The sequence below is a fragment of the Chionomys nivalis genome, chromosome 4, assembly GCF_950005125.1.
Source record: "Chionomys nivalis chromosome 4, mChiNiv1.1, whole genome shotgun sequence".
In the NCBI taxonomy this organism is placed as follows: Eukaryota; Metazoa; Chordata; class Mammalia; order Rodentia; family Cricetidae; genus Chionomys; species Chionomys nivalis.
Window position 1 is genome coordinate 71593710 of NC_080089.1, and position 16605 is coordinate 71610314.

The 16605-nt window shown below is 35.4% G+C and overlaps 1 protein-coding gene and 1 non-coding gene across 7 annotated transcripts in view; one reads left to right on the plus strand and one right to left on the minus strand.

The window, feature by feature from the left end:
- Znf280d (zinc finger protein 280D) overlaps positions 1-16605 on the plus strand; it is a 78821-nt gene that overhangs the window by 35504 nt on the left and 26712 nt on the right. For all 6 annotated transcript variants that reach the window (XM_057767237.1, XM_057767236.1, XM_057767235.1 and 3 more), the window contains 7 exons: positions 2579-2736; positions 3141-3241; positions 4220-4366; positions 6852-6986; positions 8913-9220; positions 9337-9477; positions 13590-13652. In XM_057767237.1, coding sequence (XP_057623220.1) covers positions 2579-2736; positions 3141-3241; positions 4220-4366; positions 6852-6986; positions 8913-9220; positions 9337-9477; positions 13590-13652 — 1053 coding nt within the window. The remainder of the gene's footprint in view (positions 1-2578; positions 2737-3140; positions 3242-4219; positions 4367-6851; positions 6987-8912; positions 9221-9336; positions 9478-13589; positions 13653-16605) is intronic.
- Positions 1611-1740, minus strand: LOC130874008 (small nucleolar RNA SNORA67). The gene has a single exon (XR_009057059.1). It is a non-coding gene; the product is annotated as a small nucleolar RNA SNORA67 (small nucleolar RNA).

Genomic DNA, 16605 nt, shown 5'->3' on the forward strand with positions numbered 1-16605 from the left:
CTGAGTTCGAGGCTAGCATGGGTGTGTAGAATGAATTCCTGGACAACCACAGGTCTACAGAGAGAAACTTTGTCTCAAAAAACAGAAAACAAAACCAAAAAAACTTAGAAGAATAACAAGAAGTCACCATGCAGTGATGACAGGCAGGCACCTTTAATCATAGCTCTTGGGAGGCAAAGGTAGGCGGATCTTTGTAAATTCGAGGTCTGCCTAGTCTACAGAGTAAGTTTCAGGACAGCCAGAACTACACAAAGAAACCCTGTTTTGGGCTGGAGAGATGGCTCAGTGGTTAAGAGCATTGCCTGCTCTTCCAAAGGTCCTGAGTTCAATTCCCAGCAACCACATGGTGGCTCACAACCATCTGTAATAAGGTCTGGTGCCCTCTTCTGGCCTGCAGGAATACATGTAGACAAAATATTGTATACATAATAAATAAATAAATATTTAAAAAAAAAACCAAAAAGAAGAAAAAAGCAAAGAGATATGTTGAATGATGGTTTTCATTTATTATATAGTCTAAATTTTTTATTTTATTAGGTAAGACTTTTTTCTACTCTTTCATAAAAACTTTCAAATATTCACCAAGAATTTTAAAGTTTTACATTGGACACTTGCCACCTTGTGTCTTCTACCCTTATTATAGTTGTTTTATTGTTTTCCTTTATCTTTCTTTTAAACAATTTTATTTTTTAAAAATTAAGCTGTTGATGGAAGACTGATTTTTTTTCTTTTATGTACATTTCACAATAAGATACAGACCTGAAGCCGGGCGATGGTGGCGCACGCCTTTAATCCCAGCACTCGGGAGGCAGAGGCAGGCGGATCTCTGTGAGTTCGAGACCAGCCTGGTCTACAGAGCTAGTTCCAGGACAGGCTCCAAAGCCGCAGAGAAACCCTGTCTCGAAAAACCAAAAAAAAAAAAAAAAAAAAAAGATACAGACCTGAGTATACTTATTTTAGATAAGTTGTACTTCATGAGTAGATATGGGACAAATTTGGAGAGAGATGAGAATATAATAATAACATACACAAAACTCAACTCTCAAAAATGAATGAAAAGGTTATTGTATACAAATACACATACATTTGCCATATCTTTTACATTTATTAAAAATCTTGTGACTTAGCATTTTATATACCAACAGTTACCTCTTCAGCTCCAGGGTTCATTCATTTTTATGCTTCTGTGGTGGCTCGCTGATACAATGATGCTCACAGGCTTTTTTTGTGTGTGTGTGTGTGATTTTGTATATTCCCCAAGCTCTTAAACTACTTCACCTTCTTCAAGAGCTAGTGGTCCCAGTAGTTTAGCAGGGAAGTTGTGCTTTGGATGTAATACTGAAGCAGTCTTGAAGTAGACCTCCACCACTGAGTTCCGTATTCTGTCAGGAGAAGGGTATAAACTGTCTTCTTCTGTCACCATGTTAATGGCCACACCTTTATGGTCAAAGCGACCGCCGTGGCCAATTCTGTGGATGTAGTTTTCCCTGTTGGTGGGAAGGTTGTAATTGATGAATAGGGAGACCTACTGCACATATCAGTGCCTCTGGCCTAGGTCAAGGAAGATGATAGAGCTGACAAAAGATAATCTACCCAGACTGATTAGGCATACATGTAGGCGGACAAAGGCAACAAGCAACCCTTGTTCCCCAGACCTCAGGCATGCCAGATTTTCTTCCAAGTTGCTGCGTTCCTGAAAGGGGCACTAGTCAGCCCTTTGGAGAGGGAATCACCGTGGACTCAAAGTGTAATTCAACCTGCTTTGAAGAGATACTATGTTTTAGAGATAGGGGGGAAAAAGGATGTCACAGCCTTCATGATTGATAGTTCTCTGGATTGATAACATTATCATATAATTTCATGATCATTTCTTTTGAAGCCTCCAACTGACTGAATAATTTACTAATAGTTGACCCATTCTGAAAATTATTTTGCTCAAGTAATATTACTTTCTAATTCAGCCAAAAGCTTAAGTAAGTACTTTTAAATAGGTATACCATATACTCTGCACTTAGGGTCATAGTTTTGCTCATAAGAAGCCTTGTAGGGATGCTGAAATAGCAAAGTGTAAAACTAAAAAATGGAGATTGTTTTACAAAGGGCACAGTATGCAAAATGAACAGTTTGTACGAACGGTAAACAGTGTCACTAAATAAAATGAAAAGTTACAATTGCAGGCATTAAAACTGCTCTTATACATTTTAAAACAAAGTAAAAAATACTAGTAGCTGGAATTTATTGTGTATCTTCAAGGTCTTAAAGGATTTTCCCCATGACTCTAGCTGCTTTTGCTGATAGGATTCTCTTCCACTATTAAATTTTACAGTGTGAATATTCCTTAACAATGTAGATAAGCCTGCCATTTTATCTAAAAAACAGTCATCTGAAACTAGTGACATTTGAGAACAAAGATTAAAAAGTGTCCACTTGAGGTCATTATTTAAGACATGCACTTTTCTAGAGAAATTGAAGATTCTAGATTTTGAATAATATTCACAATTTTATTTATAATGGGGTTTGAGATTTTCTTTCGAGTGTTTTAATTTGAATCTTTGCACCTGTTGACAATCTTTTACAGGTTTATGAACCACATGAAACACCATTTGGAACTTGAGAAGCAGAGCAGTGAGAGCTGGGAGAAGCACACCACTTGCCAGCACTGCTACCGCCAGTTTCCCACGCCCTTCCAGCTGCAGTGCCACATCGAGAGCACACACACGCTTCATGAGTTTTCTAGTGAGTTAGAGCTGCCTTTCAGTGTCGAGTGTTTCTTTACTGTTGAAGTTACGCAGTCTTGAGAAAACTATTGCAAAAATAGAAACAAGAAACAGACTTTGAATTTTGGGGGCAAAATTGAAAAAGTTAACTTACTTCAACAGTTTCAGTTGAAATCCCAGATGTGTGTCATGTATTGCTACATGAACTCAGGCAGGTTATTTGGTACTGAGACAATAGGATGGTGAACATGCATTTGCAGTAGTGCTAAAAGAGGAATTAGAGGACTTGCACTGGGTTTTTTTGTGTGTGTATGATTTGCTCACGACCTCTCACTGCTGCTCCATTTACTATTAGCCAAAATGAATGAACCTTTATATTTATGTATTAAAATGTTGTAATAACTTTATTCCTTCTATTTATAGCCATTTGTAAAATCTGTGAGCTATCATTTGAAACTGAACAGATTCTTTTACAACATATGAAGGATAATCATAAACCTGGTGAAATGCCGTATATCTGCCAGGTACATCCATCCATGTTTTATAGTGTTTTTAACTATTTGTTGTTTTGGTGTTAAGATTTGTAGTTGTTATATAAATTGTTAGAAATCTTTTTAGTTAAGGGACCAACGGTAAACATTTGATTTTAGAGAGATTATAGTCTCTCACAGCCAGTGGCAAGTCAGCAAAATGAGAGTAGGAGAATGAATGGATGTGTTCATGTTCTAATAAAACTTTAAGGATTACGATTTTTGAATTTTAGCTAATTTTCATGTGTGGTGAAATATATTGGTCTTTTTTTTTTTTTTAACCACTTAGGTAAAAAGGGTAGCTAAAATTAAAGTCCCTCCTACTTAGTTTACGAATGTAGAGTCTCTTGCATATTTCATACATTACATGAGGAGAAGATAGTGAACTTTATTTGGCAGGGGCTGCTGTTTGCTCCTGAGCACTAGAAAGAGAGGAGCCTGATCAGAAAAATAGATGTGGATTTACGATTTACTTTACCCTAGAGGGAATAGTGCATCCATATGACCAATGTGAAAATGCTTAGTTATACAGAGCCTGTCATGTGCTTTGGTACAAGTATTTCTTCAGAATTTGAAGAAATAGGAAAGCTGGAGGGAGATGAATTGCCACTTTCCACAGCTTGGAGGCTGTATTTATAATCTTATGGCAAGTACTGTTCTATGCAGAGATAAAGTATTTTATAGGACTCCAACCTCCAGAAGGTTCCAAAGCTTCAAAATTCAAGAGAAGACGGGGTGGCAGGGAAGTGATGTGATAAAAAAGAAGGTATCTATTATATTTGGGAAGCAGTCTTGAGTTTTGAAGGATCACCCTATTCTGACTTTTGGTGTTTTCTTTAGTGAGCTTCTTACATGGATAGGCATCAGAGCTGGATATTGGTAGTATATAATCTTACAAGTGACTCTTTGTCACTTTGTACTTTCAAGTCAATTACAAACTTTCCATTTCAACTTAATGTTTTTTATTTCTAGGTTTGCAATTATAGATCATCATTATTTTCTGATGTAGAATCTCATTTTAGAACATCACATGAAAATACTAAGAATTTGCTATGTCCCTTTTGCCTCAAAGTTATTAAAATTGCCACACCCTATATGCATCATTATATGAAGCATCAGGTAAGTTTAGTAATTTTTACTTTTTCATGTTACTTGATTATCACTCAGAATATTCAGTTTGTTCTTCAAAGGAAATAAAGTTGTTCCTTGTATACAAGTGATTTAAATTATGTTTAGAATCACTTGTAAAGCTTCCATGTCTTTCCTTCTTTTCTAATTTTCTCATGGCCTATAAATAGTGATGAGTCTCAGAGACGACAAGGAATAGGAAGCCTAGGATTTAGACAAAACAAAAGGCAAATGGAATATGGGAAAGATTGGCTACTTCAGGGTATCAGTAGATGTGGGAATGATTTTGAAGTACCCTCTCGAGGAAAAGTGAGTTAGAATTGAAAGAATCAAGATAGAGAATTCTTAATTTTGTTTGTATCTTTGTCTTGTGTTTTCACCCCATTGTCCAGACCCTGGTGTTATGATAAGAGGTGTTGTCATTACAGACCTAGGGTAACATTTCACAGTATCATGACAATGCTCCCTCAGCATTGGAACTCTGCCAGAGCATAGCTTGTTTCCTGAGTGACTTCTGCTAGCTTTAGCTATGTAATGTCTGGAACTCATCATTGATTGTTCCTTACTTCTCTGATGTGATACTTAGTGGTTCTTTTCCTGGAGTAATTAAACCATCTTTTAAGCTAAAAATTTTGCTGAAACACTGAAACCTGTCTTAGCAACAATGCCTTTCTTGGAATCAGAAACGCATGTCTACACTGGATCTGATGGTGTGGTCAGGTTTTGTCAGCTCACTGCAAAGCTCAGTGTATTTGTACTTTTTAAAGTCTGCCCACCAGGTATTTCCCATTGTCATGTACTTGTCTGTTGGGTTCAGTTAGAAAATCATGAAATTGTGAACTGATGTGAGTGAGTATACAGAAAAACATTTCTGGGAGATGAACTCATGTGAACTGTCTTTTTCAGCCTGTTTAGTTTCTGATTCTTGGCCGTATTTTCTGTTTTAATTCATCCTCTTTGAGTACACAATAAATGAATTTGTGTTGCATGCATCTGTGAAAAATATTCAGTGAATCATGCTTATAAAATAATCATAAGATGAAGTTAGAACTATAGCATCTTACTATTACTTACTGCTTTGAGCATTGTAACTGTTGTCTGTTGTTTTTTTTTTTTTTAAAATTCATTTAAAAAATCTTTTCTTAGCTGGGCGGTGATAGCTCATGCCTTTAATTCCAGCACTTGAGAAGCAGAGGCAGGTGGATCTCTGTGAGAGAAAAAAAGCTTTTTCTTTAATGTGTGTTGTTATTTTGCCTGTATCAAAGTCCGTGTACCATGTGTGTGCCTGGCATCTGCAGAAAGCAAAAAAAGCCTTCCATTGGATCCTCTAGAACTGAAGTTACAGATGCTTGTGAGCACCATGTGAGTCCTCTGGAAGAGAAGGCAGTGCTCTTAACTGAAGACATCTCTTCAACTCCTTTTAAAATGCTGTGTTGACGTGTAGCAATTGTGTATTTTGTGAAATACTGTGTGCTAATTTGATACAATATACAGTGTGCAGTAAGCAGGTCAGAGTAATAACATTCTCCTCAGTCCTTTAATATTACTGCTTATGCTTATTTGTACTCAGCAATCATGAGTGACTAATAGCAATCATGTTGGGCAGCACAGCCACAGAATGCTTTCTTACTATAGGAAGTTTATTGAATAATACTGCTTTCATTTCTTCGAAATGTCCCGTTAAATTTATTTGGTTTTAGAGAGGTCATGTTAGTCATTTTATCCACATACAGACCAACGGGAAATGGCAATTTTTTAAAAAATGTTTATTCATAATGTATACTATATATTCTGTCTGCATGTATGCCTGCAGGCCAGAAGAGGGCACCAGAACTTTTTACAGATGGTTGTGAGCCACCATGTGGTTGCTGGGAATTGAACTCAGGACCTTTGGAAGAGCAGGCAATGCTCTTAACCACTGAGCCATCTCTCCAGCCCGGAAATAGCAAAATTTAAAAAATAACAGTTAAAAAATTATATGTATGTGTGTGGATATGTGCATATGGTAGGTATTGAACTTGGGTCCTTTTGGAAGAGAAGTATGAACACTTAACTGCTGAACCATATCTTTAACCTCCAAATAACATTTTTTTTCTACATAAAAACACATAATAACTAAATTTTACAGTGTCAGGTTAGATGTTTGGCTTAAGACTAAAAGACATTTCAGATCATAATTTTATTTGTTTGTTTGTTTGTTTGTTTCCGAGACAGGGTTTCTCTGTAGCTTTGGGTGGTAGCCATCAAATCCAGGTTCTCTGGAAGAACAGCTCGTGCTCTTAACCACTGAGCCATTTCCTCAACCCTCGTGTTTGATTGCCACATAACAGATACACTCTTGAGATCCAATACTAATTAATACATGTTTTAAAAATGAAATGATTCTTTGATAGTATTTATTTTAAAATATCACTAAAACTAAAGGTTTCAGAACAGAATTTATAGCTATAGAAATTATTTTCCTTTTTTCTAATAGAAAAAGGGAATACATCGTTGTACCAAATGCAGATTGCAGTTTTTGACATGCAAGGAAAAAATGGATCACAAGACTCAACATCATCGAACATTTGTAAAACCCAAGCAGCTAGAAGGACTGCCTCCTGGAACAAAAGTACGTTCAAGTATATGGTATTATTTGATTTGTATACTAAAAACTAACTCCTGCCTTGTTTTATCTATGGAACAAAATATGTTAGAAAATTACTTCTGATTTTTATTAAGACTAATTTTAGGTTTTACTGCTTTTATACTTAGAAAGAAAAATATCTAACCATTGTTATGAGTTCCTGTGTGGTTATATTCCTTCATAAAAAGTACAATTGAATAAACTGCTCCCTTGATCAGTGGGTTATTTCAATTCTGTATTACTGTTTCAACTTTTTTAGTTAGTATTATATGCATTATTAGTTTTAATAGCTGTACACTAAGGCATTTGATATCAGGAATCATATTCTTTCATTTATCTTTGTATCTCTAGTATCTTTTTAGAGTGCCTAATGCTACAGGTTCTCAAATGTTTGTTGAAGTTATTAATGCTGTGTCTACTCTCAAAGAAACAAATTCTGCTGCTGGACAGCATTGTGAGCAAGCACTTGTCTGACTGTAAATTGATGATTGTAATTTACTGTTCCCCTTTTGCCTTATATACATCTGTTTTCTCTGACTTCTTTATATACAGTCAGCTCTTGAATATTTGCTCCAGTGGAGGGAAAACAGAGGCATGGATAATCCAAAGTGAAACAATCCCCAAAACATTTATATTTGCCTTTGGGTACTTACCTTTGAATGTGGGTATGTCTTTTATTTGAATTGACTAAATAATATAAAGCCCTGCTCTGAAGACTTAGAGCAAGAGGAGCTAGCCAACATCCTTCCCTGCACACCATTCCTTTCATGCTGGGACTACACATGCAGATACTAATGTAAGCAGTGCAGTCCTCTCCTTTCTTCCCATGTTAATAGTAATAATATTAATGATACTAAATGTTTTTCTAGCACCTTAGAATTACCTATTTCTAAATGTGCCTTTTCATGTATTCTTTAGTTTAATCCATACAATAGAAATTATGTACATAAAGCTGGCATTACCGTGTGTGAAAGATATGAAATGGCTTAAGATTCAGCTACTTTTGCAAGGTCACATAGCTAGGAAGGCAGATTAACTTCAGGTCTTTGGATTTTTGGCACAGTGTTTTTGTACATCATATAAGCACATGTTAGGACTCAGCATTAGCAGTTTCTGAGATGTGAGGAGAGTATAGTCAAATGATTAAAGCAGGTGTTGGTAGGTGACATTTGCATTGTAAACCAACAGATAGAACAAAATGTTTCATGAATAATAAATAATAAACCTTATTAGTTCTTTTAAAGAACTCCCCCCCCCCCCCTTTTTTTTTTTGAGACAGGGTTTCTCTGTGTTGCTTTGGTGCTTGTCCTGGAACTTGCTCTGTAGACTAGGCTGGCCATGAACTCACAGAGATCCGCTGCCTCTGCCTTCTGAGTTCAGGGATTAAAGGTGTGCAACCACCACTGCCGAGCAAGAATTTTAAATGTTATGATCTCCTTATAGTATAATGAATTGGTAAAACCACTTGTCTAAATCCTAGGAAGTGTGATCCAAAAAGAACAAGTCACTCTTGCTGCCAATATTTGTTTAATGCTAGTAATTTTAAAGGGTAACAGGCCTTTTTAGAGTTATTTTTTCAGTCTTTATTATGTAAGTTTTGTTTCCTTGTGTTCGGAAATTACATTTAGTTATATCAGATCATAAAGGTAGCTATGAAATGTGATCTTCTTAGAGTCATACAATTTGTTTTAATCTTATTTACTAATAACAATGTTAACATACAATAAATTATAATATGAGATATGTGAATAGATATTTTATGTGACTTGAATTTATTTAATTGGTTGACTAAAGTAAATAGATAACTAAACCTAGTTAGTTATCTGTGCTTTTTAAAGAATACTTAAGATTTATCTTATTTTATACAGTGGTTAATTTTTTTTTAAGTAGGTATTTCCTTCATTTTTGTAGGTTACTATTCGAGCTTCAGTTGGACCTCTTCAACCAGGATCTTCAGCTATACCTTCTATCAGCGCAAGCACTTCTACCCTCCAGCTCTCACCTCCAAGGACTGAAAATACAACTCCTAAAAATTCCACTAAATTGAATACAAGTACACCGAATACAACCGTACCTGATCCCAGTCAACCTAATGAAAGCAAGTCTAATGGAAATAAATCTAAAATCAGGTCAAAAGTCTCTACTACTCAGAAGAAACAAAGCACACTCGCTAATAGTAATAAGAAAAGTAAGGTGAACACGGCATTGAGGAACCTAAGGTATGCTTTGCTTCTGACGCACACTCCCAGTCAAACTCAAGTCTAGCAGCATTCTGTTTACTAATAGCCCTCTCTGACTGCTTTTGTTTTAAATATCTTTTTTATGTCTCCACAAGGTTACGTCGAGGTGTTCACGAGTGTATTGAGTGTTGTTCTGAAATAAAAGATTTTGCAAACCATTTTCCTACATATGTCCACTGTAGTTTTTGCAGATACAACACTAGCTGTAGCAAAGCCTATGTAAATCATATGATGAGGTAAGATGAGTTCAGTGTTTTGCTTATTATAATTATAATTGAAGAAGCTTTTGTTTTGAAAACAAGTTGTATTAGAAGCCTAGTAGCCCTTTCTGTTATAATAAAGCAAATCAAGAAATTACTGTGTGAAATGGTTAATTAAGCTAATGAAATTAAGATATATTTGTTAAAGGAGTAATTATTGTGTCAGATTTATTTTTCTTCCCCAAAAATGTTTTAAAATGGTTATTTCCCAACAAGTCTAAATGTTTTAACTAACAACTCCATGCACGTCCATGACTGTCATTCTCTTCAAAGCAGTCAGAGTCTTGAGGATTTCCAGTGATGTTAGGAACTTTATTGGATTTGTTTCCCCCACGTCTTTCTCTGTAATCCATCTTTTTGTTTGCCATGTGTCTGTCCATCTTGAAACTGTATGTGCTTGCATCTATTCAATGAATGTCATGATGCCACCACGGGAATTTTTCCAATAATGCATTCATTCTACATTGAGTACCTGTCATTTGCTCTATAATAGATTCTCATGAACTACATTTGGATATTACTGTTACCGAACACGTTACTCTTCCAGGGTTGATTTTGTTTTTATTTATGCATATGTGTGTTTGTCTTTGTAAGTGTATGCCACATGTGTATGGGTGCCTGTGAAGACCAAAAGAGGATGTCTGGAGCTAGAATTGTAATAGGCAGTTGTGGCTGTTTTATGGGTGCTGGGAACTTAACCTGGGTTCTCTGGAGAGAAACAAGAACCAAAGTTGTCCTTGTATAAATAAACCTAATATTGCCTATTCGGAATGATGCTGTTGTGAGTTTTTGTTTTGTTTGTTTTGTTTTGGGGTTTTGTTTGTTTTTTTTTTGTTTTTTTGGTTTTTTTTTTTATAAAATTCATGTGTAACTGAGTTCCTTTTAGGTCATAGCCTGTCTTTCTTTCTTTCTTTCTTTCTTTCTTTCTTTCTTTCTTTCTTTCTTTCTTTCTTTCTTTCTTTAAATATTTACTTATTTATTATGTATACAATATTCTGTTTGTCTGTATGCCTGCAGGCAAGAGGGCACCAGACCCCATTACAGATGGTTGTGAGCCACCATGTGGTTGCTGGGAATTGAACTCAGGACCTTTGGAAGAGCAGGCAATGCTCTTAACCTCTGAGCCATCTCTCCAGCCCCCATCCACATAGCCTGTCTTTCTTGTTGCTTTTTGATTATTGCCAGATGCTACTTTCAGAGGTCATCCTACCTTTAAGGTGGCTTCAGTAGGTTTCAGCCTGGCCTCCTGGTACCCTGTCATACAGTTTCAGCACTTCCATGGTGTTTGTCCTCTTTCTTACCTAATAGGACCATTTGAATACCTGTCTGTGCTTCATTGCTTTGAATTCCTTTGAGTCTGTGATGTTAAGGATCTACTGAGCTCTGTTGTCACTGGTCATCAAGGTCATTATTTTCAATGCTGTTTTGTTTTCTCATGTACTCTTTAGTCATATTCACTTGTCATAAAGGCCAACATAACTTTTATCCTTTTCCCTTTCTTTGTATTATGTTCAGTTCTGAAATGTATGTGACATTCATACTAGTTTCACTTCATAATATAAAATTTTAATTATTGTCTCTGTGTATATGTACACACATATGCATGGGTGCACCAGGGAGTTTTACTAAGGTTGCTCACGGGAGCATTGGTTAAGGTGCAGTCATACAGTCAGCGTTTTCTATTTTTGTTGAGAATTATTTCTCTATCTGAGGTTATTTGTGCTTCCAAATGTATCTTAAGATTGTGGGGTTTTTTTTTTTTTTTTGGTTTCTCTGAAGAATGATATTGGAATTTTTATTGGGATTGCATTCAGTCTGTATATTGCTTTTGGTAAGATGGTCATTTCAAAATATTAATTTTTCCAGTTCATTAGCCATGGAAAACCTTTCCATCTTCAGGTTTCTTCCTCCATTTCTTCTGTATTTGCAAGTTTTTATTGGAGAGGTCTTGGCAGTTCTTTTGTTATGTTATTTTAAGATTTTTGTTTGTTTCTTTAAGGCTTTCAGGAAAATTGTTTCTGTGCTTGATTTCTTTTTTACCCAGCACATTTTTCATTCTTTTCTTTTTCTTCTTCCTCTTCTTTTTTTTAATAAGGCATTTGTTTCACTGTGTAGCCCAGATGGGCCTTGAACTTGAATTCCCTTGTTTCAGCCTCCCAAGTAATAGAATTATAGGTGTGTGTCACCACATCTGGCTTTCCCCACTTTTTGTTAATTATAAAATCATGGAATTTTGGGGGTTTTTTTCATTATTTTTTTAAAGATTTATTTATTATGTATATAGTGTTCTGTCTGCATGTATGCCTGCAGGCCAGAAGAGAACATCAGATTTTATTATAGATGGTTGTGATCCACCATGTAACTGCTGGGAATTGAACTCAGGACCTCTGGAAGAACAGTCAGTGCTCTTAACCTCTGAGCTATCACCAGCATCAGAATTTGTGTTTTAAATCTACATAATACAAAGAGAAGAAATAGAAATTTTTATTTATAGCTAGGGCTCAGATAACCTCAAAATTATTATCAATATTTTAATGGTACAAATTGTAGACATATTTGAAAGCATCAGAAAGACCTTATAATGTTATTTTAATCTCACTTTCCTAATAGGTAATAAAGCAAAAATAGTATTATCTAAAGAAAGATAATTTTTGAATTTTATTTTTTAAGGTAATATTTGATTCATATGTTTTATGAATCAGATGGAATCTTAAGACTTTCTCAAGGGAACAATCATGTGTACTAATTTTTGCAAGTAGTTTTGAGTATTCTCAACTTGTTGATGTTAAAAACAAGATTTTTGTGATACCATCATATATATACTTGTAAATTCTTTAGTAATACTTACTCCCAAATTGAAGAATTAACCATTTGAACTCTTCTGAGGATATAAAATCTTTGCAAACTTTGAAGAATATTTCCTAAGTTTGCAGCTACTCAGAATAGTTATTTGTTTTCACAGCCTGTATTAAATTTACCTAAGCATGCATTATAATCACTGACAAAGTATGTTAAAACTTCATTGCCAGAGATGAATTAAGTAGGTTTGTGGGTAACTTAAGACTTACGTTTTTAAGTAAGTTCTCAGGTGATACTGAGACTATTGTGTGTGACCTTACTTTTAGAAATAACTGTGCTAAACCAGCCCTGGCTTTTAGTACAAGTAAGAGATAAAGGGCATAGAAGACCTCTGTTCATATGGCTGAAAGTATGGTTAGGGATTTTTCTGTTCTGTGTTAAGAGGGGCATCATTTTAACCTAGGAGTCCTTATTTTCATTTTGTTTTTTAAACTGCTGCTGGTAATCTCAAAAGACCTATTGAAATATATGGCTTTAAAAATGTAAACCATTTAAATTTTTTGAAATTTGTTTGAATCTCCTTCAATTTATGTAAGCTTGCTAAGACTAAAAAGTGGTAAATTATGATTGGTAACAGTTCGTATTATAGTAAAAATACCATTTGCAGAAATTCAAATTTGTTTTTAATGTTTAATAGATAAAACTTGAGTTTATTGCTCTGTATTTTTTTATTTCCCTTTTTATATAACCTTGAGCTTTTGATTCTGAATATGCTTAGGGAAAATAGATGTTAATAGAGAAAATACAAAGATGATACCCACAGGACTGGAAAGATGTCTCAGCAGTAAAGAGCACCTACTGCTCTTTCATAGTATTAGGGTTCTGATTCCAGTATCCATGGCAGTTACAATCATCTATCTATACCTTCCTTTCCAGGAGATTCAGTGCCCTCCATGGGCAACAGGCACACACATGGTTCACAGACATACATACAGGCAAAATGTCCATATGCATAAACTAAAAAACTTAAAATGAAGCAAAGGATATAGTCACACATGGTGGTACAAACTTTTAGTTTCAGCTACCCAGAAGTCAAAGTAGGAGACCCCATGGCTCATAAGTTTGAGACCAGTGTGTAAAAAAGGGGACACAATGAGTTAAACAGAAACGAGAATAGTATTCTCATCATGCTATTTTATTAGAAGCTTAAATATAGACTTTAGATGCATTTATAAATCAGTGTGACTTTCTGTCCAATAAAAGTATTGTAATCATTTTTGTCTTTCCAGCTTTCATAGTAACCGTCCAAGTAAAAGGTTTTGTATATTTAAGAAGCATTCGGAAAATCTCAGGTAAATGATTGATTTCTGTAAAATCTTTCTGTTGAGCAGTGATTGTAACTTTTTTCCTATGTGATAATTTTTTAAAGCTAGAATTCATATACTGTGTTAGTTACTTTTCCTGTTGCTATGATATAAATACCTGACAGGCAACTTAAGGAAGGAAAAGTTTATTTTGGCTCAATTCAAGGGTATAGTCTGTTTTAGGGATGTCAGGTGACAAGATATTGGAGTACCGGTTACATTGTGTCAGCAGCCAGGGAGCAGAGCCTGCTGAATACTGCCACTTGATTCCCTTTGTTTTTTTTCACTCTGTCCAAGACACAATCTGTGGGATGGCATACCTATATTTAGGGGGTGGGGGAACTTCCTAGTTCACTTAACCTAGAAACTCCCTCATAGAAATGCTGGAGGTTTTTTAAACCCCTCAGATTAATAATCAAGATTAGCCATCACACATGCCATAGTCCTCACATGTTTAACATGTAATTTTAATAAATTTTAGAACGTTCAGTTGTGTATCAGTTATAGTTAGTATGCATACATTTTCAGTACTTAAAAAGTAATCCCATTTATTAGCAATCATTCCCATTTCCTTTCAACTCCGCCTATCCCCAAGTAGCTCTAAATGTACTTTGTGTTTGTGTAGTACATTCTGGGTGTTTTGTCAATAAATGGGATGGTATTATCTGGGGCCCTTAGTGACTTCCTACCAAGGTTTATCCATGGTGTGGAATATAGCGATACTTATTTAAAATAATTGATGAATACTATTTTACTTTATGGATATACTGTAGATTATTCATTTGGTTAGTTTTGCATTTTGAGGTCATTATAAGTAATGCTGATATGAACATTTTTGTATAAGTTCTTTCAAAGACCCATTTCTCTTGTATGTAATTAGGATTAGGTTTGCTAGTTTTATTCCCTTTTAGGCATTTTTAGAAGCTGATAGACTGTTTTTCACCATAGTTTCACTATTTTACATACTCAACTAGTACTGTGTAAGAGTTACAAATTCCTGCATCTTTTCTAGCACTTGCTACTTGTTTTTTAATTATAGGCATCGTGTACTTGTTCTTAGCCAAAAGGCCAAGAAGTAGTACTACAGTCATTTTAATAGGTACAAAATGCTTTGCCATTGTGTTTGCTGTATCTTTTTAATTAACCCAGTGCCAGTGTGTCAGTTGAGTGGTTGTGACTAGATGTTACAGGATTGTGTTACTATCATTAGATCATAGGTATGTCATAGTATCATGGTAAATTCATTGTAGTAGTTTCAGAGGGGGACCATATAAAGTACATTTTCATTTTATGGTGAGAACAAAAATAAAGCTTTTCCACATTACCCAAAGAAATCCCGACTCAGAAAAAAAAATGCAAAACAAAAAGATATATGAAAGTAAATAATATGTTTTTTATTTTATATATTTTTGTGTGTGCATAAAAACACACATGCACACATACTATAGCACATATGTAGAGGTTAGAAGAGACTTTTCAAAAATTGATTCTCTCCTGTGGTGGTTTCCAGGTCATTGGTTTTGCACAGCAAATGCTCTTATTTACTATCTCATCAACCTGCTTCAGTTTTTAGTAAATTTAAAGCACTGGAATGCTTGTATCAATATATAATATAGTCTTTTTACTTTTCTTACTCAAATACTGAAGGTGGTTGAGTTCAGCTGTATTTGAGGTTAGTTGTAGGTGCATCAGTAATGTAATTTGGAGCTGTCAACTACTTAGGACTGAGTTTGTAATGATATGAATTATTGGACTGAATTTGTGCTTTAGTTCAAACCTAATTATCCTTACCAGCTTTGTCTTTGGGAGATTATGATCTAATGATAGTAATGACAGTGACAAAGCATTGTCAGGGTTTCTGTCCTGCCTGGTTTCTGGCCTCCCACCAGGTTCCACATAACACCCAGAATGTACTACATTTGGGAGATTATGATCTAATGATAGTAATGACAGTGACAAAGCATTTTGTTTCTATTAAAATTCCAGTAATACCACTTCTTGACCTTTCAGCTAAGATCAAGTATTTAAGCAAATACTAGCTAAAGAAATGGTAATTATTGTATCTGCTTCTTCAAGTTGTTGTAATATTTCAATGAGATGATATGTCTAAAATCAGCTGTACACAGATATCATGAAGTGCTTCATAGTAAATATTTTAGGAAGGCAGAGAGTCAGAGTCTAGTTGGAGCCTCATTGTCAGATAAAATATCATTAAAAAAGATTAGCCAGGAAGAACTAATTTGGGGGTTTCAGTTTGTTTGACCAGAGTAACCTGTATGTGTAATGCATAGTATATTAGAATTTCAGGGGAAATTGTGTGACCTATTTTCACATTCCAAAAATTAATATTTTACACTGTGTATAAATATTTTACCTCCATGTATGTCTGTGCACCATGTTCATGCCTGGTTCTTACAGAGGCCAGAAGATGGTGTCTGTTCCATATGGGTGTTGGGGATTGGATTCAGGTCCTTTGGAAGAGCAGCCAGTGCCTTTGCTGAGCTGTCTCTGCTGCCACTAGTTTCATGCTTTTTTGGTTTTGTTACTTTAAAAAAAAAATGATAGTAACAATGATCACATTGCGTGATCATTTTTTTTCACCTAAGCAAAAATAATTTATTAAGGAGATTCTTTAAGGATTTTACAGTCAGGCTGGGCATGGTGGCGCATACCTTTAGTCCTAGTACCCTAGGAGGCAGAGGCAGACCTGCTCTACAGAATGAGTTCCAGGACAGTCAAGGCTGTTACACAGAGAAACCTTGTTTCAAAAATCAAAAAAAGAAAGGGGGATGCCTGGCGGTGGTGGTGCACGCCTTTAATCCCAGCACTTGGGAGGCAGAGGCAGGCGGATCTCTGTGAGTTCGAGACCAGCCTGGTCTACAGAGCTAGTTCCAGGACAGGCTCCAAAACCACAGAGAAACCCTGTCTCGAAAAACCAAAA